The 25867-nt window shown below is 41.1% G+C and overlaps 2 protein-coding genes across 10 annotated transcripts in view; both read left to right on the top strand.

Moving 5' to 3' along the window:
* The window catches only part of LOC115138583 (kinesin light chain 1), a 41108-nt gene extending 31006 nt beyond the window's left edge, over positions 1–10102 (top strand). The window contains exons 11-16 of one of the 6 annotated variants that reach the window (XM_029675566.2): positions 1678–1745; positions 1832–1940; positions 2154–2291; positions 5696–5826; positions 7291–7357; positions 9886–10102. In XM_029675566.2, the coding sequence (XP_029531426.1) occupies positions 1678–1745; positions 1832–1940; positions 2154–2291; positions 5696–5826; positions 7291–7357; positions 9886–9951 (579 nt within the window). In that variant the 3' untranslated portion in view covers positions 9952–10102. The other 5 variants (XM_029675565.2, XM_029675567.2, XM_029675564.2 and 2 more) reach the window with 5 other exon arrangements.
* A 6010-nt stretch (positions 10103–16112) lies between these two features.
* LOC115138582 (zinc finger FYVE domain-containing protein 21-like) lies at positions 16113–25772 on the top strand. 4 transcript variants are annotated; one of them, XR_010465407.1, is made up of 8 exons: positions 16114–16299; positions 19542–19592; positions 20929–21097; positions 21608–21683; positions 21876–21967; positions 22329–22382; positions 22965–23045; positions 23539–23629. XR_010465407.1 is itself a non-coding variant. In XM_029675559.2 (8 exons), the coding sequence occupies exons 1-8, from the start codon at positions 16174–16176 to the stop codon at positions 23858–23860; spliced, it is 735 nt and encodes a 244-aa protein (XP_029531419.2). In that variant the 5' UTR covers positions 16116–16173; the 3' UTR covers positions 23861–25772. The 4 variants fall into 4 exon arrangements, 3 of the variants coding, with proteins under 3 accessions (XP_029531420.2, XP_029531419.2, XP_029531421.2); XM_029675559.2 differs by lacking the exon at positions 22965–23045 and adding an exon at positions 23825–25772 and having other exon boundaries at positions 16116–16299; positions 23539–23669; XM_029675560.2 differs by lacking the exons at positions 19542–19592; positions 22965–23045 and adding an exon at positions 23825–25772 and having other exon boundaries at positions 16113–16299; positions 23539–23669.
* Positions 25773–25867: the final 95 nt, after the last annotated feature.

The following is a 25867-nucleotide window of genomic DNA, read 5'->3' as shown; positions in this document are numbered from 1 at the left end:
CTTTCACAACTGACAGGGAAAAGTGTTTCAGTCACGGTATGAAAGGGACATCAATTTAGACTGCTGAAGAAATTGTGATGAACTGTAATCTCTCAATTTCCCACCTCTCTCTTTAAGCACTTGTGTATATTAGGTTACGTTAACATGTCTCAGATCGGTTCATTTACTCTAGATCTCATTTTACGGTTCTGTATAATTTGTCCAGAATTAGCTGGAATATTTAGGCAATTTCTTTGTGACCAACAGTTTTGCTATTAATGTGTTGCACCTCGGTCGCGTCGTTGCCATTGTTATCAATGTTATACAGATGCTGCAGCCATATTGATGCTCAAAAGTAGAAAGAGGGATAATGAATTTGAACCGGGGCGAATGACTGTCGTCTAAATTACACTCTGGGGACTTGGGAATACGATGGCATTGATAAAGTAGGCACATATTTAGTAGGAAACAACTTTATCATTATATTGGCAAATGTACATTTAGACAGATGCCAATGTTGTCATTAGCTAGCAAAGTTTGTCAGAAAATAGCTAGCAATGCTAACATTAGAGACCTCCAGATTTTTGTTACCTATCTTAGCTAACTAACGTAAACTCACTCAGTTTTGTACATCGCCTTGGTCCGTACAATTGCCCTTTATTTTAGCGCCTCAAAAACGTAATACTTCCAGATCAACTGTAATGTCAATACCATTGTAAAGCACAATTTCTCCCCTTTCCAACAGAATAAATAACATGACCTAAACGCTGCCCGTTTCTGCATTTTATTTTACCTTTATTTAACTAGGCAAGTCAGTTAGGAACAAATTCTTATTTTCAATGACTGCCTAGGAACAGTGGGTTAACTGCCTGTTCAGGGGCAGAACGACAGATTTGAACTTGCTACCTTCCGGTTACTAGTCCAACGCTCTAACCACTAGGCTACCCTGACGCAACAAATGACTAGGTATCCCCCCCTTACCCCCATCACTGTCCATTTCTAGTTTTTAAATTATGAGAGAAGTGCTACACCTGGTGGGGAGAGATTGTAAGACAGAAATAGTTGCTTTATGCGTGCTGTACGTTACCCCCCCTTACCCCCATCACTGTCCATTTCTAGTTTTTAAATTATGAGAGAAGTGCTACACCTGGTGGAGAGAGATTGTAAGACAGAAATAGTTGCTTTATGCGTGCTGTACGTTACGACATGACACGTCACGATGTAACGGAGGGTCCGTTTTTTTCCCCAACTTTTCTCCAATACTATAGAGCCATTACCATGTCGATCAACGCTTGAATAGAAACCTAGTTCACACCCCCGATTTTGAAGTCAACACAGTCGTTACAGTCACATTAGTTTTCTTTTGTAACCTCATTTGAATGTTGCGGTAGCGCACATTTGTATGGAATGGGGTGAGTTTACGTTAGCTAATGTTATACTGCATCTAAAGTCAATCTGGCGACATCAAAATGATGACAAAGGGTTTTCCTACTAATTATTTATCTTCTTTAGAAGTGTCATTGTGTTTTCAAGCCACAGCAATGCACTTTAGACCAAATAATTATCGCCCAATGAGGATGCATTGAGTAGAATGCTCACAAACGTGCAACCCATGAATAGGGGTGGGTGTTTGTCATTAGCGTTTGAATTCCTTAAATCCTGACAACTGATGGATGTGGTGGTTCTTCTCTTCTCTAGGGAAAGCAGCAGGACGGCTCCCTGTTCGGAGAGTATGGAGGCTGGTACAAGGCCTGTAAAGTAGACAGGTCTGTGTTGAGTCTGGAAACTCATGGACTGTTCTGTATGTGATTACATCATTCGTTCATGATGTGTTTATAATGTCTGCCCCCAGCCCCACAGTAACCACCACCCTGAAGAATCTGGGCGCCCTCTACAGGCGGCAGGGTAAATTTGAGGCGGCAGAGACACTGGAGGAGGCAGCCAAGCGCTCCAGAAAACAGGTGTGACCACTGTCCTCTTCTGACACTCACATGCTTGAATAAGATTTGCCAGGCCAGGGTCATATGAAACTCAAGGTGAACGCACTGTTGGAGTATCATTGGTCCAGCAGCTTAACTGAAATTAGCAGGTCCTGCCTTTCAACTATTGTAAACAAATCCATAACAAAATCCAACACATGATGTAATGTGTGTGTCTCCTGTCAATGTGGCCAGGGTCTGGACACAGTGCACAAGCAGCGTGTGGCGGATGTTCTGAGCGAGCCGGAGGAGCAGGAGAAGCAGCGGAGCCGTGAGAGTCTGACCTCCGACACCACGGTCAAGTACGAGAGCGGCCCGGACGGGGGCGAGGAAGTGAGTATGAGCGTGGAGTGGAACGGGGTAAGTACAGTACACAGCCCAGGCCACACACGGTGTAGGGAGGGGGTACAGACACACCCCTTAGAGAAAAAGTTATTTCTTACCTTCTTAAAGTGCCTCTTCAACTTGTAAATGATTTGATAAGGGCTGAGTTTCCAGTGGTATCATTGATGGGAACTCTCCTAGATTATCTATGACTACCTATTGTTGGTGTGAAAGCTAGTTATAAGTTGTAATGCTGATTGAATGTGATAATAATCACCTCAGCTCTACATGAATGCTTCTAGTCTACACCGATGCTTATAGTCCTCAACTAACTGAGTGAACACTCCAGCTGCTTACGGAAAACGTATTTCTTCCCAGACCTCTGTGCCAGCAATATGTTTTTTTATGCTTCTTTTATGCTTGCAGCAGCAGTATTTTGCTCACAACTAACACATCCTCTCCATGCAGTAGCTATTCCCACTGTCTTTATCTGATTACTGCAGTAAAGTCCACTTGGTCACAGTGTATGTTTGCGAACTACACAACATTCACTGCTGTAGTCTGCTATTCAGAACTTTCCTGCTCCCGTAGCAACAGTAACCGTAGTGTTCAAGATAACCAATCAGCATCTCCTCCTGGGAGTCCCTTGCCTGCCTGGTCTGCACCTCAAAGCTCCGGGGTGACTGGGCTCAGACACGTTCTTAAACTGTGTTCTCTACTGTACACCTATTGGACTGGGTCTGTCAGACACTCACACTATCCAGTTAGTATGTTAACCTGTGTGTTAAACCACACCTCTAATGTTGCCATGGTGACTTATTCATGTTCTCATCACTACTGATGCATGTGGGCTCTGTACTGTACATCTGACACTCCCTCTGACACTTTCATCATGTGTGTGTTTGGGTATGGGATGTCATTATTGTACTGTCTGTACTTACCTGTATGTGTGTATGTGTGTGTGTGCGTGCTCAAGCACCTACAGTATGTGTTTGTGACCTGTACAGCTGTATCCTCTGTCAGAGGCATAATACATACTGGATTGACAGACCTATACATGCATGTTGATTGTGATACAGTTCTCCTGCTGTCTTTTCCTCTGCATCCAGTGGCAGCTTGTTACCAGGTAGAGGTGGGGCAGCATCCCGCCCTGGGCCTGTCCCATTACTCTGAGTGATTCTAATTGTCTACTGTCTGCATCCCCTTGTCTGTGCATTCTGTGGTGGGCTAACTTGTCTCCTGTCTGAGTAAAACCTGTGCTATTGTGTGTGCAACTATGATATAACTGTGTGAAGACGGACTGTTCTCCAGACACAGTATCTCTCCTCTTTTCCATTTTTTTCCGGTGATTTGATTTGCCTATGGTTGAGCCTCAGGCCTTCTGAACTTGGCTATGGAAAATGGCCGATGGCTTTGTACAGGGAATTGACTAGATTTTTTTTTATAGAAACCAAACAGGGTTAGAATACACAAGCTGGTTGGAGTTGAAGAATCTAAATGGTTTTTATTTTGGGTAAATAGTCATGTTGGCTGTTTTGTGGATACATCTTTTTTTAATATACTGAATTGAGTAAAAGTCTGTTATATTCATTAAGTAAAGTTCTATTCATTTGCTTTAAAAAATGACATAACTACCAAATTCAGCAGCATACAGGCCAGCTCATACTGGTTAGCTCATACTGGTTAGCTCATACTGGTTAGCTCATACTGGCCAGCTCATACTGGTTAACTCCGTGTTTTATATATTATGAGAGATGCTTTAACTGGCCATTAAGGCTCTGAGGTCAAAGACTGGGAACAGCAGTTAAAACCCCAGATCCATGCTACCTTTGCTTCAGTTGGATGCACTCAGCCTATATTTGAGGGGGTTGGATGTTTATGATCAGTTGATGTATTAAGGCTTCTTTAATTCATTCATTCATGATTTTTCACTCTTACTTTTACCGGGGTCTATTTTTTATTTTTATTTTGTTGCTTTAAGATTCCTTTCTCCTGTTATGCTCCTTAGTTGTTGCAACTGTTGAGTGTTGATTCCTTCTGCAGTAGTAAAGCACATCCACAACTCTGTGGAGAAATAATGTCTCTGAGGAGGAAACCCTTTGGCTTACTGCTTCTGTCTGTCTGACTTCCTCTTGTTTCCTTTTACCAACTCCACATTTTTCTCTCCCCATCTCACTTTATTCTACCTCCTCTTCATCTCTATTTTTCAATACCCTCTGCCTCTTTCATTCTGTCTACCTCTCTCTCTCTCCATCCCTGTCTGACTGGCAGGCATAACTCCAGATGCCTTGTTGTGGTTCTAAAAACTTGTCTTCTGCATGATGGACGCCTGCTCGCCTGCCACCCCTCCAGCTTTGCAGTTGTCCTCTCTTCAGACTCTGGTCCCCTGCTCTCCTCTGGGCTGTCTGTCTGGTTACTCTACAGGGACACATTGGGCCAAGCTGACCCCAGCTCTATCCAATGTCAATGGGACAGGGGTTCTGGGCTCTGTCCCAGAACCATTCCAAGCCCCTCCTGCCATTACCTTATCTTACTCTTTACTGTACTTAAATACTCTGTCTCCTCGCTCTCTCGCTTGAGGAGTTTCTAACTATCTCTGTGTGGTGGTGTTGAGTGTTTAGCCTTTACTAGTACTGACCGATGCATACCGGACTGCGCTTGCTCGTAGTGATTTAACTAACATACTGTAAATACTATGAGCTGGTGGCATGATAATCATACTGTATGCTCTCTCAGTGCACCATGGTGGCACCAGGCTACTGTCGGATTTCTTTAGTGTTAGATCCCGTGCTCCATATGCTCCTATTGATGTCTAACTTAAGTGTTGTGATGTCATGATCACGAGGGGGCATCGGAAGACATGGCAGCTCCTGTATATTACTGTATATACATAGACAAATGGGGAATGGGTGGGAGGGTAAAGGACAGAGGGGTGCGACAAGCTTTGCTCTGCAGTGCGGAATCTGCTCTACTAATCTACTCTGTCGTGTCTGTCTGTGCATCAGATCTTACACTGTCTTTCTTAACTTCTAATAAAACTTAACTCTTTGCTCACCCAGATCTTTGCCTGTAGCCTCTTTGTTTGTTCCCTCTCGAAGATAAGGCAGGCAAAGCAACATGTCTGCCTTGGGATTTTAATTGCTGTTCTCTGTTGACCCAAGATAACTATTGTGACAGCATGACCTCATAAGAGGTGTTTGGAGGGCTTCTCTGATTTCTTTATAGCATCATTTCTGAATAGCACACTGAGGTTGACATTTTGTCTGAATAGAGAGTCTAATCAGATGCACATGACAAGCACACTCTCATATGCACAGTCCATCACACATGCAGACACATGTCTATGAAAATAATTTCCTGAACCAGATCTCTGTGTGTGCGTGAGAGTGTAACCCTCTGGCCTCTCTCATCAGGACGGTTCTGGTTCTCTGAAGCGGAGCGGCTCCTTCAGTAAACTCCGTGCCTCTATTCGCCGCAGCAGCGAGAAACTGGTCCGCAAGCTGAAGGGCGGTGGCTCACGGGAGAGCGAGCCCAAAAACCCTGGGTAACTATCCACCTCACCTTTGAACCCTTGACACCTAATGCACAGAGGGCCCCATGGGTGAGGCCCTTCCTCTCCACCTCGCTCCACTGGATTGGTGTGCTGCCACTAGATCTGCCTAGAAAAGACTGAGCCACCCCTCTGCTGGAGGGATCTCTACTCTGCTGTGGGTTAACTCTGTGTATCTCTGAGTCCTGTTTGGCACAAGTCATGAATCACTGGGGGTTGCACTAACACATTCAAGCGGCTGATACTTGTGCACTTTCACTGGCATACACTATGAATGCCACATATTGTGACTGGTACTGACTCACTGGCACAATATCACTCTAGAAGCAGGGTAATATTACAGACTATGTTGCCTGTGTGGATATGTCCAGTGTAGGAAGTGCTTCGAGCTGACTGGCAGAGAGAGTTGGGCAGAGTACTAGGACACAAAGGGCCTGAGTCAGCAGCTTCTCTATTTAATGTCCTTATAATTTGTATAAAAAGTCACATCTGTTTGCTCTGCCTAGCTTATTCTGTTGTACACAGAGTACTCTCAATCAGCTGTGATGGACAATCTGGAGACTAAAGAGAATGGCTGAGCGCTTTAGATAACCACACTACTACTACTCATTGTCTGCTTTGAAATGTCTGCATTTCTGCCTATGAAATGTGTATTTTATTTATTTTCTTGCCATATTGTCTTGTTTTTTTTTTCACAATTTTGAGAAGGTGCAAATATTAGTGTTAATTTTCAATCGTTTCTTGGTGAATATTTTTTTCTGCATGGGCATCTTTTATTTTAATATTCTAATCTGTGCTGTGCTGTGTTGTGCTTTTATCGACAAATAAACTTTTTTCCAAGCGAATGGCTACAGCATGCCTCATCTGTTTGCTGGAATTCTGTATTCTTTGACTCATTTTCCTCTTTTTGCTTCTAACTCTTCGATGTTGAATTAACCCCATTATGATGACTTCTCTCTAATCCAGGAGACAGTAGAGAACTCTGTATTGATCAATACAAAACAATATTCTTCCCCTTGCAACAGGCACAAATGAATTTGGCTCAAAATACTCCCTTTAATCAATTGCTTTGTCACACTCATGAACTTTTGTTAAGTATGTCCTTCAACCCACATGTTATAGGGTAAAGAAAAGCCAAAAAATGGCATTTGACTGAACTACTGATTTGGATATTTTGTAAAAAAGTCTGCTGTGCTTTCCAGTGCATTCGGCTTCAAAGATTCTACTTACAAATGTACAGGTGTGGTACCACCAATTTAACCAGGGTTAAAGAGTATGATTTAGCTCATGCTTTATGTATTTGTGTGGGGGCATTGTCTGGGGAAACTAACATGTGTGTGGGTTAGCATTATAGTTATTAACCCACATACCATCTCCATTGGCCACATGTCCTTCTCCTCACCCCTGACCCTCGACCCCTCACCGACATCTCCTTGCATGTCACTGTTCTGGATGCAGCATGAAGCGAGCCAGTTCACTAGGTGTTCTAAACGTGGTGGACAATGCTGCCGGAGACCTCTACCAAGTAAGGAGCTCAACTGTCTCTCCATCTTTCACATCACCCAATCTTGCCCCATTGTTTTCTGGGTCTCTCCTCGCTCATCCTCCCCTTTGTTTGTTTATCTACCTCATTGTCTTACACTACTCTCTGAGACCTCACTTTATGAAACTCAAATTCCCAATGGTCCTCTTGGTTGTGATCAAACTGGCCCTTGCCCCTCTTCACCTGGGCAGTCATCTCAGAAATTGGTCACTAATGAAATGGCGAACAATGTGTGTGGGAACATCAGTGGTTCACAGACTAACATGTTTTTTCATGGTGTTCTCTCATTTATAACCCCTTAGTCACAAATTGCAATAATGAATGATGTGCAAGGTAGATGTGGGAAATAACACCTTTTGACAGTTGATTTCTGTGGCTGTATGATGAGCGAGGAAATGAGATCAAAGATGAACCAGGGATAATAGTTTGCAACCAGATGATCAACAGCAACCTTTTTTTTAAAAGTTTTACTCCTGTTATTAACTGACTTGTATCAATTGTTCAGAAAGATTCATCTGAATGGTTTGATTTGAGAATATGCATCACTGGACAATGGGACCTTTCTACATGGTGATATACTGGTTCTGCCAATCCACCATACGATAAGGGTGTGACTCCAGAATACAGTGCCGGTCTGTGCACCACTCATCACTGTCACCGAGCTCCAGATTTTGACATCTCATTTATATTATGTACCACATTCCCCAAATATTCAATAGCGATACTCAACAGTGCCTTATTCACGCCCCTTGACTTTTTCCATGTTATGTATTACAGCCTGAATTTAACATTGATTAAATTAAGATTTTTGGTCACTGGCCTAAATATAATACCCCCTAATGTCAAAGTGGAATTATGTTTATTTTTTATTTGTACTAATTCATTAAAAATGAAAAGCTGAAATGTATTGAGTCAAGTACTCAACCCCTTTGTTACGGTAAACCGAAATATGTTCAGGAGTAAAAATGTGCTTAACAAGTTGCATGAACTCACTCTGTGTGCAATAGTGTTAACATGATTTTAAATGACTAACTCATCTCTGTATCCCACACATACAATGATCTGTAAGGCCCCTCAGTCGAGCAGTGAATTTCAAAAACCGATTCAACCACAAAGACCAGGGATGTTTTCCAATGTCTCGCAAAGGCCACCTATTGGTAGATTGGTAAAAAATACAATAAAAACGGATGCTGAATATCACTTTGAGCATGGTGAAGTAAGTTATTAATTACACTTTTGTGTGCCAATACACCAGTTACTACAAAGATACAGGCGTCCTTCCTAACACGGTTGCCGGAGAGGAAGGAAACCGCTCAGGGATCTCACCATGAGGCCAATGGTGACTTTAAAACATTGTTTAAAACAGGAGTTTAATGGCTATAATAAGAAAAAACTGAAGATGGATCAACATTGTAGTTACTCCTCAATACTAACCTAAATGACAGAAGGAAGCCTGTACATCAAAGTATTCCAAAACATGCATCCTGTTTGCAACAAGGCACTACAATAATACTACAAAGATTTTAGCAAAGCAATTCACTTTTTGTCCTGAATACAAAGTGTTATGTTTGGGGCAAATCAAATGCATCACATTACTGAGTTATCACACCATATTTTCAAGCATATTGGTGGCTGCATCATGTTATGGATAGGCTTGTAATTGTTAAGGTCGGGGGAGTTTATCAGGATAAAAAATAAACTGAATGGAGCTAAGCACAAGCAAAATCCTAGAGGAAAACCTGGTTCAGTCTGCTTTCCACCAGACACTGGGAGATGAATTCACCTTTCAGCAGGACAATAATCTAAAACACAAGGCCAAATCTACGCTTTCTTACGAAGAAGACTGTAAATGTCCCTGAGTGGCCGAGTTTGACTTAAATCTGCTTAAATCTATGGCAAGAATTGAAAATGGTTGTCTAGCAATGATCCACAACCAATTTGACAGAGGTTGAAGAATTTTTTAAAGAATAATGTGCAAATATTGTATAATCTAGGTGTGCAAAGCTCTTAGACTTACCCAGAAAGACTCCGCTGTAATCGCTACCAAAGGTGATTCTAATATGTATTGACTCAGGGGTGTGAATAATTGTGTATATGAGAGATTTCTGTATTTAATTTTCAATAAATTTGCAGAAATTCTAAAAACATGTTTTTACTTTGCCATCATGGGGTATTGTATGTAGATGGTTGAGGAAAAAAACAAAATGACTCGGTTTTGAATCAGGCTGTAACACCTCAATGTCAAGGGGTATAAATACGTTTTCAAGGCACTGAATCTATATATATTGAATCTGTTCCTAGGCCGTCATTGAAAATAAGAATATGTTCTTAACTGACTTGCCTAGTTAAATAAAATGTAAATATTTAATATATTCAAGAAAAACAGACATTTTCTTCATGGAAATGTGAAGGATGTTTTATCTGTGATGTTGGACCCTCTACATTAATAGTTTTTTTGTTGTATTTCTTCAACCTATTCTGAATCCTATTCCCTCTGTTGCCTTCTCTAGGAGCAAAATAATCATCTGACAAACAGTCGTGACCTGAGTGCCAGCCACAATGACCTGGCACATTGAAGGTTAGAACTGAGTGGAGAGGTGAAAGGTCGTGGGATCAGTCTCCTGACCCCCCCACCCCCAACCTTCAGATCCTGCCTCCGCCTATGAGCTGTCCCCCTCCAATATAATCCTGTACATAGCTGACTAACTGTTACACCCCCCCCCCCCCCCCCCAGGTTAAACCAAACAAACCCTTCCTAAACCACACACAACCGTCCATCTGCTCACTACAGCTGGCTACAGCACGTAGGTTTAACAATCTCATTGCACTTTGATCTAGTCGCTGGTTTTCTTAGAGGGTGTTTTTATTGAAATGTTTTCTCTTAATATCAAAATATATTTTTGCAACATGAGATTAGTTATAATGAAGGACAAGTGTATAATGCTAAATCAAGTGTGAGTGGATGTAAGTGTGCACCTATATTTTTGTGATTGAGTGCTCATGAGAGAGAACATTCATTTTTATTTTATGTGTGGTTGCTTTTTTCTACCTTTCCTCCACAGATCTAAAGAATAACTTAGATAATTTGGTTATCACTTTAATGGAATAGGTGAGCAGTTCAGGAGGTCGCAATAGAGTATCTCATTCCCCCTTTACGTCCAAATTGATGTCCTGTGTGTCTTTATTGAAGTGATAGCTGTGCTCATATGAAGTTTAATGTTTACATTTGGGTTGTGTAAATTGTTTTATTGTATTTCCTACGCTGCTCTGGGGGAATCTTTTGTTTCTTGGCATCAGAGTTCTAGAAACTGATAGTTCTGCCTCTTTTTATAGTGATATTACTTACTGCAATTGAAGAAACTGCTCCATGTATATGAAGTTATGAGGCAGGAGCATTGTGTTGGCACATGAAGTATATCTTGTCCATTTCTCAGGATTGTCACAGAACAGAAGATCACTAGCCAGGCTAGTTTTGATATTATACACTGACTGCACAAGATATTTAACACCAACCTGTTACGGTCAAATGCAATTGACCGCAGAGTGTACCACAGTGTAGTGAGTCATTTGCTTAGTAAATACAATAAATTGTTTGAGCATTTCAAGCAGAGGTCTGTGGTATAGTTAACTTTATACTGCAGTTTGAAAAAAAAATATATATATATTTAGTGGCTCAGTAACGGGCATGGGCTTTTCTATGCAGAATGCAGTTGGTAATTTGAAAAACTTTTACATGTGTAACACACAACGAAGCATGTGATTAACTTGTGCAAACTTTTAGCCTTACCTTGTTATGTCTATATATAACATCATACTCTTAAAACATTGTGGTAACATTGTGCTTGTCAGGATAGAATATACAAATGCAAGGAACGTTGATTTAAGCACAAACCTGTAAGCTAAATATGTGTTGGATGCTCCCATTTGACTGTTGATCAGTTTGTCTGTCAATCATCAACCTGCTTTATTTGTGTTTTCTCCATTATGTGTTCGCTCAGAGTTACTGGTAAGGTACTACAGTGTCCAATTGATTAGAAAGGCACATCAATTCATAGGGCTAGACATTGAATTATTGAGGACAAAATGTATGCTTTTATATCAGAAGCATTAATTCAAGTATACTGTGTTGAGAGAAAATAGGATCCTAATTTCTGAAATGTAATCACCCCCTGACCCTGTGTTTATGACCATATTTTTACAAACTTAAATGATCATGAAATCCCTCAAATGCCTGGGCAGATATTATTTGTTCTTCAAAGTATTGATCCTGATCCTTTGCTTTACTGGCAAAACAGTAACGATAATTAATCCTATTCTTAAACTCAAAGACCGTTGTGGTTAATTATTTGAAATTAGTAATCCTATGAGCAGTGGTACTCTTGAGTCACTGTTGAGGTGATGCACATATTCCTATGGAGAAGGGCAACAAGCCCTGAACTAATGGTCGAATTCGTTTTGCATGGCCAGGTGCCCCCGGTTGATCCTTTTAGACCATTCCATTGGTTCTTAAGGGAAATCTCAACCCACCTGGTGCAACAGGCCATGCAAAACGAACTCCACCAGTGAAACACTGTTGGGAAATCTTCATGATGACATTACCATATTGCTAGTGGGTCTTAACAGTCAATGCACCAGCCTCTCTACTGTCCATCTGTTCCTTTGTTTTTGAAAGTGCAATTTTTGTTTGTTTGGGGTTGGCCTGGAGTGTGTATGTGTGGGGATGTCCTGAGCTGCACTGACGATAGGATCAAACTCCCAGCCTCTCTCCTTTAGGCTGCCTGCTGTGCTGGCTGGATCAGCCCATAAACAGTGGTGAAGTGTTTGCCCTTCAAAAATATATTGTATGGTATGAATAAAATAATACAAATGTTTTTCTTAGTCCCTCTATAATTTGTGGGTCTGGTAAAGGAGCATTGGATCATGGAGCAGAGCATGGCAGGAGATAAACATACAGGACAATGATCATTCCCTCAGCGCCCCCTACTGGATTTTATTAAGTAGACTATACATACTGTATCTGTAATCCATCAATTAATACACTTTCAAAAACTGATCTTGTTTAGTGAATCTAAAATCTTTAATGAGTCTTGAACATTTAAAAAAAAGATAGATTAGAAATCATATAGGTGGAGCAATTATTGTTTGTTTGTTGCTATGTCATATCAAAATAATCTGTAGTGTTATCCATTGCAAATCAATGTTATTAATTCCTACTTTTTCCTAAATGTAAGCAGGTTTCCATCCAACCTTTTTATGCGAGTAAGTGTCGGATAAAACATGTAATGACAGGCCGAATGGAAACAAATGTTTCGATAAACTTTAAAAATGTCGACAAAACTAAATTCGCTAGATAGACAATGTGGATCTATTTTTGTGTCGGTATATTGAATTATGCGGGAAATATCGGTGGAAACGCTTTTATGCGTAAATATTGATATAATAGCCATATCGACATAAACGTGGAGTCACGCGATGACATGTTGTGTGGTCCTCCCACTACGACACGTCGGGAAAGAATGCAGTTATTAGGCTACAGATTAAATAAATGAATGATAATGAATTTAACAGGAGATCGCGCTCTTGGTTAGAGCGCACGTGCTAATACCAGAGTGGGCACACTTGCGATTTGGTGAGAAAACCATCAGCTGAGTTGAAAATGCGATGGAAACCCATTTAACTTGTTTTTTTTTATTCGGTACATGAGAACTTAACATCAAATGTATGTTTATGTAGTATGTCATCACTCACAGCCTTTTAATTGCAACAATTCAATTTGATGCAAACATCTCTGGTGGGGAAATGCGCATATCGTTTTTATTCGGATTTTTTAATATTCGCAATTTCGCATGGAAATCTGTTGCTAATTAGATGGAAACCTAAACTGTGTTTGAATACTCATACTAAACACACTATTTGTTACGTAAATTGAGTATATAGTTTGCTTATTGGTCATAGTATAGATATAGTTATTATGCCAAAGATTCTAACATCTTTGTTGTTGGTAGAGTATTTAATTGTATTAAAATATAGTTACATTTATTTTTGTAAGGTAAGAAAATGTGGTGTTTTGTTTGTAAATGTACATTTTTTAATATGAAATTTGGCCAAAATAATTACATTATTTTCATAACATCGTTTCAACCTATTTCTATCGTAGGTAAATAATCCAAGCAGTACATCTCTCCATAATAGTGTAAAATCTTTATAAATGTGTTCAATTATAAATCTACTGATGTCTTGCCACAGATTCCTTACATGAATACAATGACAAAAAAGATGCAACACCATTTCTGGGTGGTCATTACAAAAGGTACAATTTGAATGTATGTTTTTCTTAAAACTTCTTCATATAGTGGTTGGCAGGATAATATTTATGAATCATTTTAAAATACACTTCCTTAATTTTGTTAATAAGTAGGTATGTGTGTGGCAACATCCCAACTTTTTTTCCCCAACAGATATCAATAAAACCGTTCCAGTAAGGCATGACATAAGGTATAGATAGATACAACATCCTGCTGAAATTGCTCTATTGTTGTTGAATGGACCTAAAGAAAAACACATTTTCCTACTGATGAGTCAACAGGATGAATTGTAGGTATGTTCTAAGGGTCAGGTCTTGACACGTTCCTGAATAATAAAGCAACACATGAGGGAATGGTATCTAAAACAATTGCAAAATATTTAGGTGTAGTGATAAGAATTCCTTATAATAAATAAAAAGTTGGCTCACCAATAGGATATTATTTCTGAACCAATATTCTAAAAACAAAGAAGTGTCTAGATTATTCCATATATAATATGTGTGGAGAAAAAAATATGATCCATGACAAGAAACCCTGCCGATTAAAGGCCAAAATACGAAGTATAAAAGAGGAGACTATTTCCGTGCTTTTAGGGACGATAATGCAATTATTTCAGGAAATGGGCGTGGCTTCATAGCTTTGAAGAAAAAGGCGGAAAATATGCAGCTGAAGTCCAACGAAAGCGGATACAAATTCATTGCTTGAACTATTTATGACAAATGTTAAGCAATGTAATAAAGTCAGGACTTTTCACATAAGTTACCTTACACGTTATGTTGTCTGACAATTTGTTAGCGACGCTATCCTTACGAACCACATACCTTATCATTACAGAAGTATGTACCGGTATGTTAGCTAGCTAACGTTACCTGGCTACTAATACATCAAAATTGCCATTATATTAACTATATGTTTACTAACTATCCAACGTTTATTGACATTATTATTCCCGTCATTCTTAGCTAAGTGGTAAAGTGCCTTCTACGTTGTCAATGGACATTTGGGTGGTTTAATAAATTCGCTCTGCTATCTACTCCGATTTCAGAACACTCGTCAATGTTTATTTATTTATTTCACCTTTATTTAACCAGGTAGGCAAGTTGAGAACAAGTTCTCATTTACAATTGCGACCTGAACTAATGTACCAGAGCGCAGAACAACTGGTGGATTTACAAACCCGTTGAATATGGCCGGTGTCAGTAAACCTCGGCAAAATGCGTAATTAAGTTGTTGCCAGTAGTAGTTACAGTCACCAACGCTCTGGATAACATGAAAACTGACAAACCAGCTCTGCCAGGGCGAGCAGAATGGTCAGAGTGAGGTGTTCTCATGTGTCTTCTGGAAGTAGCTAGCAAGTTAGCTTGGGTGCGTGACTGTGGTTTTAAGGTCAGAACGCTGGAATCAACCCTACTCCCCCGGCCAGAGCGTCCAGCTCTGACACTCCAGATTGAATTTAAGAACACACCCGTCATAAAATGTCTAGCTAGTAATTTGTTACGCTAACAATCTAGCAAGAGGTTCCATATAAACAGCATCAACTTCCGGTAGACAGGCAAAGCGCTCAACTGAAATATAGTGATACCGTATAGTGTTTATAGTGTACTAAAATGAACTAATGGTCTTCTTCTGTGAGGTTTAACGGCGGTTGGCATCCAATTTGTTGCATTACCGCCACCTACTAGACCGGAGTACAACTCCCTTATACTTTGCTTGATAAATAAAAATGTACTAAATAAATACCCTACCATTCACTAATTTCAAAATTATATAAAATTAACTCCACCAATTAAATGTATTTATTTCTACCTCATGCCATCATTCTGAAAGGATGGGACATCACCACACCCTTGAACTCTTCTGATGTCGATGTCATAAGGTGAATGCACCAATTTGTAAGTCGCTCTGGATAAGAGCGTCTGCTAAATGACTTAAATGTCAAATGTAAATGTCTCGCACACCCAAATACCTCTCTGCAGCTGCCACCGCAACCTCCATTTTCTGCGATTTCCGTTTCATCCCTGTAGTACAGCTACTAACCATTGCTATAAATGCTAAAAATCCAATTTTGCTGAAACGTATAACACTTTTTGGCCTATCCTTCTGTACGGGTATATCTCTGCTACTCTCACCACTCCTACCCCTTAACCCTTCTTCACTGCCTCAGCATATGACAACTTCAGCACTACTCTAACCCTGGAAAACTCAACTTGCCTCTCTCGCACGGCTGAACTAATAGTATGTAGTATATACTATACAGTATGTTAGTATGGGTATTCGAACACAGCTCTAGTTTGTGTAGATGTTTTTCCTAAAATGTCATGAAAAAATGTGGGTGGGATCAGAAAACCAAAACAACATTGCTTTTCGTTTGCTGCGGTTCATCACATGACATCAGTGATTATAATCCACGCATTTATATTGGACAACGGCTCTGTCCATCAAATACGATATGAATGTTTTTCAGTATGAGCTAAAAAAAGAGGTTCTGGAAAAATGTCTACAGTGCCTGATGGCAAGAAATTGGTCCGAAGCCCAAGTGGACTTCGAATGGTCCCGGAGAATGGAGCGTTTAACAGCCCTTTTTCGTTAGATGAACCCAAATGGGTCCCGGACAGAGAGGTAAGAGACTATTGGAGAGGAAATTACAATAGGGCAACGCCGCTCGGACAGAAGCCAGATAACGTTACTTATCCCACGATTGAATGCCAAAAGGCGTATGATTATTAGTATTAAAAAAATATACGTGTGCTTTTTTTAAACATTGTTTTATAACTGCCTAGCTACTTCATTTGGCATGTGTTGGTTTTAACAATGTTCAGCAGTTTGCTAGCTGTAAATGTGATTCCCTAAAAACACGCCTCTTCCTTCGATACAACTACGTCGCGAAGTGACTTTTCACTAGGTTAGGAGAGCATTTTCACGAACCCTTTTCCTAAAGTACTAGGTTAATTCTCCTAACCTGTTACGAAAAAAATACATTCGGGTCGTAGTTGTATCGAAGTGGCGTGTTCAGCTATAAATGCCAAAGCTGCCTGTAGTGTTCTAGCTAGTAACGTGAAGTAAGTTAGACAACATGGAGCCGCCAATACAGTAACTAGTTAGTTAACTACGTTGTCAAGTAGCTAACGTTAGCTGCTTTGCATCAGGTGCCACCAAAATACAGAACCAAAGTTGCCTCAGCAAGTCATTGCTGTTAATTAGAAGTTGTTTTTTTCTCTCCGTCTCTTCGAGATGTTCACATTCATCATGATCTAGCCTGGGCAGCCACCATTGGGCTCGATGTGCACAACCGGATGAAACACTTATGCCCACCGGCATCCGGTTCATACGTAAAACATTTTTCATTCAGGCTCCAAAGGCTTCGATTTCCTCCTTAACTAGATTTAATGAAGAGAAAGCAAAAAAAAACGTGGAAAATATGCACACTTTATTTACGTTCACCCATGACTGTGTGGCTATGCACATCTCCTACTCAATCATCAAGTTTGCAGATGACACAACAGTGGTAGGCCTGATTACTGATGAGACTGCCAACAGGGAGGAGGTGAGGGCCCTGGCGGAGTGGTGTCAGGAAAAGAACCTCTCCCTCAACGTAAACAAAACGAATGAGCTGATCGTGGACTTCAGGAGACCGCAGAGGGAGCACCCCCCATCCACGTCGTAGGGGAAAAGTTCCTTGGCGCGCACATCACTGACAATGTGAAATGGTCCATCCACACCGCCAACAGCGCCTCTTCAACTTCAGGAGGCTGAAGAAATTTGGCTTGGCCCCTAAGACCCTCTACGGATGCACCATTGAGAGCATTCTGTCACATCACCGGGGGCTGACTGCCTGTCCTTCAGGACATCTACAGCACCCGGTGTCAGAGGAAGACCAAGAATATCATCAAGGACCTCCCCCACCTGAGCCATACTGTTTTACCCACTTCATATGTATATATTGTATTCTTGTCAAGGCTCATCCTATATAACTACTGCTTTTCTATATAGTATACAAATGTTTCTATTCATATAATGTTTATACACGTGATATACTCAGAACAAAAAATATAAACGCAATATGTGAAGTGTGGGTTTCATGAGCTGAAATAAAAGATCCCAGAAATGTTCCAAATGCACAAAAAGCTTATTTCTCTGAATGTTGTGCACAAATTTGTTTACCACTCTGTTAGTGAGCATTTCCAAGATAATCCATCCACCTGACATGTGTGGCATATCATGAAGCGGATATTACACAGGTGCAGCTTGTGCTGGGGACAATAAAAGGCCACTGAAATGTGCCATTTTTTCACACAACACAATACCACAGATGTCTCAAGTTTTGGAAGAGCATGCAATTGACATGCTGGAATGTCCAACATTGCTGTTTCAGATCATTAAATGTTCATTTCTCTACCATAAGCTGCCTCCAATGTAACTTTAGAGAATGTGTTAGTACTTCCAACTGGCCTCACCACCGCAGACCATGTGTAACCATGCCAGCCCAGGACCTCCACAGGCCACAATCAACAACCTGATCAACTCTATGCGAAGGAGATGTTGTGCTGCATTAGGCAAATAGTAGTCACACTAGATACTGACTGGTTTTCTGATCCACACCTCTACCTTTCTTTTTTTAAGGTATCTGTGACCAACAGATGCATATCTATATTCATGAAGTCCATAAATTTTCCTTATATGAACTGTGTTTAATTCAGTAAAATCTTTCAAATTGTTGCATTTTATATTTTTATTCAGTATACATATTTCCTTTTTAATATTTGGGATTTGCATGTATTGTTAGGAATTACTGCACTTTTGGATCTAGGAGCATAAGCATTTCGTAACACTTGCGAAATATGTGTGCGTGACCAATACATTTTTGGGGGATTTGATTATCCACCACCATGCTAGTGTCTAATGCGTACGAATGCTACTTCTTGATGTTGCGCCCTGCATTCAGCCAGGGGTAAACAACAGACTGATGGCACCTTAATTGGGGAGGAAGGGCTCATGGTAAGGGCTGGAGTGGATTTAATGAAATGCTCCACTCCAGCCATTTATTATGAGCTGTCCTCCCCCAAGCAGCCTCCACTGGTCTGATGCAACCTGACTTGCCTAGTTAATGCAACATCAGAATGTATCATTCCTATAATTCTAGTTATTAATTAGCCACTCTGGTATGGTGGTGGAAAATGTGTTTCATAAAGAAAGTACACTTTTTAATTAAAAAAATCAAGTTGAGGTAATCGAAGCCTTTGCCTTAATGGAGAATGTTTTATGTACAAACCGGTCGCTGGGGGACAGGCTGTGCACATCAAGCCCAGACGATAGTCGAGATCCATAAAGACCACGAGCGGCTACCCAGGCTAATCATGATTATGACATGGGTCCACTTTGGAAAACACTTGAGTGGGGGATGGCCATGAGTCATAGCTGTGTGTGAACCTTACAGTAAACCTGTCCAGCAGCTTGTCACACCACTGCCTCTTCACCCATGTATTTGAATTGTACACTGATCTTTAAGATGCTGTGACATGTGGTGGCATTAAAACAGTCAGTGTTAGGCTAACTTTTACTTGGGTCTCTCTTTATGTAGCATCTCTCTTGTTGTGTTGTCCTATATTTTTATTTTATATTTAATCCCAGCCCCTGTGGTCTTTTGCCTTCTGTTAGGCCGTCATTTGTAAATAAGAACTTGTTCTTAACTGACTTGCCTAGTTAAATAAATCAAGTCTGTGGGTATGTTACTGTAAGCCTTAGGTTTGTGATCATCTTAGTGTAAAGGAGAGGTCTTTTGGTAATCAATTTAAACTGTGAATCAAATTGTTGTGTCCATGTTTGAAATTGAGTGAACCAAAATTGTCCTTTTCCTCTTTCAGTGCCCAAGCTGTATGCAGTGTGACAAAAAATATGACTTCCTTACAAGAAAGGTTTGATTTACTATGATCCCATAATATACATAAGTATGTGGACACTCCTTCAAATTAGTGTATTTGGCTAGTTCAGGCACACCTGTTGCTGACAGGTGTATAAAATCGAGCACACAGCCATGCAATCTCCGTAGACAAACATTGGCAGTAGTATGGCCTTACTGAAGAGCTCAGTGACTTTCAAAGTGGCACGGTTCATAGGATTGCCACCTTTCCAACAAGTCAGTTTGTGAAATCTCTGGCCTGCTAGAGCTCCCATTCAACTGTAAGTGCTGTTATTGTGAAGTGGAACATCTAGGAGCAACAACTGCTCAGCCGTGAACTGGTAGGCCACATAAGCTCACAGAACGGGACCATTGAGTGCTGAAGCGCTTAGCGCATAAAAATAGTCTGTCCTAGGTTGCAACACTCACTACGGAGTTCCAAACTGCCTCTTGAAGCAACGTTAGCACAATAACTGTTCATCGGTAGCTTCATGAAATGTGTTTGCCAAGCAGTTGTACACAAGCCTAAGGTCACAATGCCAAGCGTCGGCTGGAATGGTGTAAAGCTCGCCGCCACTGGAGTCTGGAGCAGTGGAAAGCGTTCTCTGGAGTGATGAAGTCCAAAGAACAAATATGGGTTTGGTGGATGCCAGGAGAACACTACCTGCCCGACTGCATAGTGCCAACTAAAGTTTGGTGGAGGAGGAATAGTGCTCTAGGGCTGTTTTTCGTAGTTCGGTCTAGGCCCCTTAGTTCCAGTGAAGGGAAATCTTAACGCTACAGCATACAATGACATTCTAGACAATTCTGTGCTTCCAATTGTGGCAACAGTTTGGGAAAGGCCCTTTCCTGTTCCAGCATGACAATTTCCTTGTGCACAAAGTGAGGTCCATGCAGAAATTGTTTTCTAAGATCGGTGTGGAAGAACTTGACTGGCCTGCACAGAGCCCTGACCTCAACTCCATTGAACACCTTTGGGATTAAGTTGAACACTGACTGTGAGCCAGGCTTAATCGCCCAACATCAGTGCCCCACCTCATTAATGCTGTTGTGGCTGAATGATGCGGGGTCTTGCTTCCAATCTTCCAACATCTAGTTGAAAGTCTTTACAGAAGAATGGAGGCTGTTATATAAGCAAAGGGGGGACCAACTCCATATTAATGCTCATAATTTTGGAATGAGATGTTCGACAAGCTGGTGTCCACATACTTTTGGTCATGTATTGTGTCAGATAACTGTATTTACATTTTTTTACCTGACTTTGAGCCAAAATGTTACTTTTGCCAATAGGATACATCGTTTTGCCTGTTATGACCTTTTGCTTCCCTTCCTCTTGTTCTGTTGATGTTTAGCACCACTGTCGGCGGTGTGGCCGGTGTTTCTGTGATAAGTGCTGCAGTAAGAAGGTGGCTCTGCCCAGGATGTGCTTCGTCGACCCAGTCCGGCAGTGTGGTGAGTGCAGCCTGGTCTCCCAGAAGGAAATTGAGTTCTACGACAAACAGCTCAAAGTGCTTATGGGAGGTGAGTTCAAAGGAATGAATTTTATATATCTATATATATATATTAGGGCGGTTAGTGAGCAGGGCTAGGTCTGAGGTGATGCTGTCCTGCCCCTCTCTACCCCCTCCTGGCTAGTGAAGTGTGTTGGTGCAGACCAGTGTGGTTATAAATAGGCCCCTTCCACTCAGCCAGGCCCGTAATTAAAAATCCATTTGCAGCATGGTGAGCTCCAGGGCAAGGGCCTGCTGCAGTGGCAGGGACCTGGAGAGAAAGCCTTGTAGCATTTTGGACTAATGGGGTCATGTTAGCCAGATAGCATGGTCAAACAATGCTGTATCATTTGTCTGTCCACGAGAGATTATACTATGTAAACAACCAAATTAAGATAGATTTGAGTGTTAACCAAGATTATCCTTTAGTACAACACCAGTGGACTGGGAGGCATCTACAGTTGGATGAATTTAAAGAGGGATTTTTGATTGGTATACTTTTTTAATTTTACTCACTGGTAATGACTTCTGTTATACTCAGGTGGTTCTTTTATTGTCACTTTGGGCACCTCAAAGACGTCTGAGACCATGATGTGTCGTCTCTCCAACAACCACAGGTATCGTGAGTGTTTTACATTTTACACAAAGGGAAAGTATCTAGAATGGAGTTATTTAGGTTAATGCTGGAAGTACATATACTGTATCTGTGCTTTGATAGAACCACTTTAGAAAATGTACATTTTCCAGTTGAATGACTTTCAGTACATCACTCTCACCTCTCTTGGTCTCTTATCTCCCTCTCCACTCAGGTATCTTTTCTTTGATGGGGAGAGCCATTTTGAGGTGGAACTGTCTCGGATCTCCAGTATGCAGGTGTTGACGGAGGAGTCCACTCCTGAAGGTAAAGCTCTGGATCAGATGTTCTCTTGCTGGATTGCTCTCAGTACAGAGGGCAGTATGACCGTACAGCAGCGATACTGTGCAGCTCCTTGAACACTTATTGATTTAAGAGACATGGATTCCTGTGGGTGGAGGAACTAGCTCCATCTCCTCTTTATGACCGGAAGTATAACCATAAATCCACAGTAAAATTCTGTTGACTGTCTTTTCATTGTATTGATTTGAAAACCCTTAACTGATCTAACAGCATGGTAAGTATACTGAGGTGGTGGTTGTGCCTGACTGTTTCCTCTCTGCTTTAATATTAAAACACTCTCTCCCTCTCTCCCTGGGCGGCCTGGCCTTTCTCCTTATGACTTTAGAGAATGACATTCACACTTACACAAGTCTGCTGGACAGTCAGTATATCTCTGAAGGTTAGCACTGTTATACTCCCTCGTCCCCCTCTCCCTTATTCCTCCCCATCTTAAATTCACCTGCCTCCAGAGTTTGTGGCCCTGCTTTTGATAAGGATGCCTTTGTTATCATTGTACATGCATTTTATATCAGTGGTAGAACAAAGGCAACGTCCTTAATATCCGTGTCCCATGCATGCTTCCATGGGGGGGGTTGTGTGTAACTAAACACCCAGAGTGAGTCTCATTGCCCCTCTAACTGTGACCAGGCTGGTGTTCATTAGGCAACACCATATCAAAACACTTGATTTGACCGTTGCCATGTGGCACCTTCCTGTTTGGGCTGTTTTCTTCCGCTTTGTGCCTACTGAACACAACCCAGTTCACAGCTCAAGACATCCAAACATATTCCCTCATTCCTATCAACTTCTTCTGTGAACGTCTGATATGATGTTTATTTTTTCAAGTCTATAGATTTCTTAGTGATTTATGGCACATGCCAGTCGTTAACAAAGAAGCACTTGCATGTTTTCTTTAATCAATGTTTGTTATTGTGTCCTTTTGAGATATGTTGTAAGGTTACTTTTTTTTTTTCTCACCAAGGTCATTAGTTTGAACACCAGCCAGGTAGCCGTTTTGGTTTACAAAGTCTGAGCTGAAGCTTTTAGAGTACATCCCAAGATAGTGAGTGTTGTTACTGTACCTTACTTAACAACCTGGTCTTATAGCATTTTGTATTATTCTGTACGAAAATCCGAGATGCTCCATTTAGTATTATATGTTGTGTTTCGTATGGTAAATATTTGTGGATGTCCATCACCCATTTCATATGATATCTTACGAATTATAATTTGTATTATATTTGACAAATTTGCTAAATGTGGAATATGTTACGAATTCTAGCTAGGTGGCGAATGTTAGCTAGGGGTTGGGGTTAAGTTCAGGAGATAGGTTAAAGGGTTAGCCAACATGCTAAAAAGTAGTCAGTAGTTGCTAAAATGCTAAAGTTGTACGTGATGAGATTTGGGTTGGTAGATGTTTGTGTTATATGCTCACCCACCCCGACCAACCACCCTAAGTAACCATCTGTCTTATGTAACCATACATAACATATTTACATTTACTATGTTACATATGGTCTGAGACCAGGCTGTGCTTAACTGTGTGTTGTGTCCAGGGGGAAACTCCAGGGCCAGTGGCATGTTGCTCCACTACAAACCCACTGGCTCTCAGGACCCTCAGCAGTTACGCATGGAGGCAGCAGACGACAAGAAGACTGCCTCCTCATGGCTGGCTGCCATGCACAAGGTACACCACATTAACAGGCTGGCTTGTGTTTTAAAAGGAAAATTATATTTGATACTACTGGAATTTATGTTGTGATATCCAAGCTTCAGACCTGCCATTACGTACTGTGTATGTGGTTGAATAGTTCTGCCTGTACTATGTCTATTCTCTGACAGGCTGCCAAACTGCTGTATGAAGCTCGGGACCGGTGACTCATTGCTAAGATGCCCAGAGCCTGAGAGTGATGGCACAGACCAAGTGTTTTCTTTCCTACCCTTCCGTCTCACATTCTCTAAATGCTGACAGTGCATTTCAGTAACAATCCATTGAACTATTTGGCCAACCACCCATCTAATGCTGCTATTCTTAATGTTATCATAGACATAAGCCATTTGGCATAACCATTTCCCTTCACGTAATGCTTTTAAGGTCATTTTTTTATGTGATCTGTGACATAGTTAAGTTTCTTTGTTCATGCTGTCTATACTCTACTTTCAGTGCTGGCAGATTTGGATCCTTACCCCTTCCTTAGGGATCCACAGATTAGTCACTGATTCTAGTGGTATATACACACACACACGTATGTGAACACCCCTTCAAATAAGTGGATTCGGCTATTACGTCCACACCCATTGCTGACAGGTGTATAAAATCGAGCGCACAGCCATACAATCGCCATAGACAAACATTGGCAGTAGAATGGCCTTACTAAAGCCCAGTGACTTTCAACGTGGCACTGTCATAGGATTGCCACCTTTCCAACAAGTCAGTTCGTCAAATTTCTGCCCTGCTAGAGCGGCCCCAGTCAACTGTAAGTGCTGTTGTGAAACGTCTAGGAGCAACAGCGGCTCAGCCACAAAGTGGTAGGCCACACAAGCTCACAGAACTGGACCGATGAGTGCTGAAGCGCATAAAAATCATCTGTCCTCTGTTGCAACATTCACTATCGAGTTCCAAACTGCCTCTGGAAGCAACGTCAGCACAACAACTGTTCGTCGGAAGCTTCATGAAATGGTTGTCCGAACAGATCACCATGCGCAATGCCAAGCGTTGGCTGGAGTGGTGTAAAGCTTGCTACCATTGAACTCTGGAGCAGTGGAAAGCGTTGTCTGGAATGATGAATCACGCTTCACCATCTGGCAGTCCGTTGGACGAATCTGGGTTTGGCAAATGCCAGGAGAACCCTACCTTCCCCAATGCATAGTGCCAACTGTGAAGTTTGGTTGAGGAGGAATAATGGTCTGGGGCTGTTTTTCATGGTTCTGGCTAGGCCCCTTAGTTCCAGTGAAGGGAAATCTTAACACGACAGCATACAAGGACATTCTAGACTATTCTGTGCTTCCGACTTTGTGGCAACAGTTTGGAGAAGGCCCTTTCCTGTTTCAGCATGACAATGCCCTCATGCACAAAGCGAGGTCCATACAGAAATGGTTTGTTGAGATCGGTGTGGAAGAACTTGACTGACCTGCAGAGAGCCCTGACCTCAACCCCATCGAACACCTTTGGGATGAATTGGAACGCCAACTGCGAGCCAGGCCAAATCGCCAAACATCAGTGCCTGACATCGCTAATGCTTGTGGCTAAATGGAAGCGAGTTCCCCCAGCAATGTTCCAACATCTAGTTGAAAGCCTTCCCAGAAGAGTAGAGGCTGTTCTAGAAGCAAAGGGGGGACCAACTCCATATTAATGCCTGACTTTGGAATGAGATGTTTGTCGAGCAGGTTTCCACATAAGTGTGTGTGTGTGTGTGTACACAGTTTATTAAATTCTTTAAATGTAGTCCCATATATAGAATTTTTGTATAAACTATTTTGTGAAATATTCATATTTTAACACAATGCGGTGTATGTACTTTTTACAGCTAAAATATTTAGTATAGTTTTTGTAGCACTTGTATAACAAAACGTTTATTCCTACACTACAAGATGACTTAAACATTTTGTTTTCATGTTGGGTTGCTTTACTTTTTATAAATTAATTGCACAGCCACAACACCAACAATCTAACCCTTAACCTAAGGGTACAATATGCTGTTTAATGTAACACTTTTACTCTTCTGTTTTGTTGGCTTATATCCAATGTATTATGCTTCACATACCAAATAAAATACTTAAGACAGGTTTTCATTTTTGACCAAATATTATTTGTATTATCAAACCAGAGAATTGTGGACATTTAGCCGGAATCTAGGTTGCTAATATTCCTTTTTATTATGTTTA

Source organism: Oncorhynchus nerka, linkage group LG12, assembly GCF_034236695.1.
Source record: "Oncorhynchus nerka isolate Pitt River linkage group LG12, Oner_Uvic_2.0, whole genome shotgun sequence".
NCBI lineage: Eukaryota > Metazoa > Chordata > Actinopteri > Salmoniformes > Salmonidae > Oncorhynchus > Oncorhynchus nerka.
The sequence above is the reverse complement of the archived record's forward strand: the minus strand, read 5'-3'. Positions and strand labels throughout refer to the sequence as shown.

Coding starts and splice junctions, on each gene's coding strand:
- LOC115138582 (XM_029675559.2), top strand. CDS start 16,174: ATGTCTACAGTGCCTGATGGCAAGAAATTGGTCCGAAGCCCAAGTGGA. Junction 21,098..21,607: donor GCTCAAAGTGCTTATGGGAG/GTGAGTTCAAAG, acceptor TGTTATACTCAG/GTGGTTCTTTTATTGTCACT. Junction 22,383..23,538: donor CAGTCAGTATATCTCTGAAG/GTTAGCACTGTT, acceptor TGTTGTGTCCAG/GGGGAAACTCCAGGGCCAGT.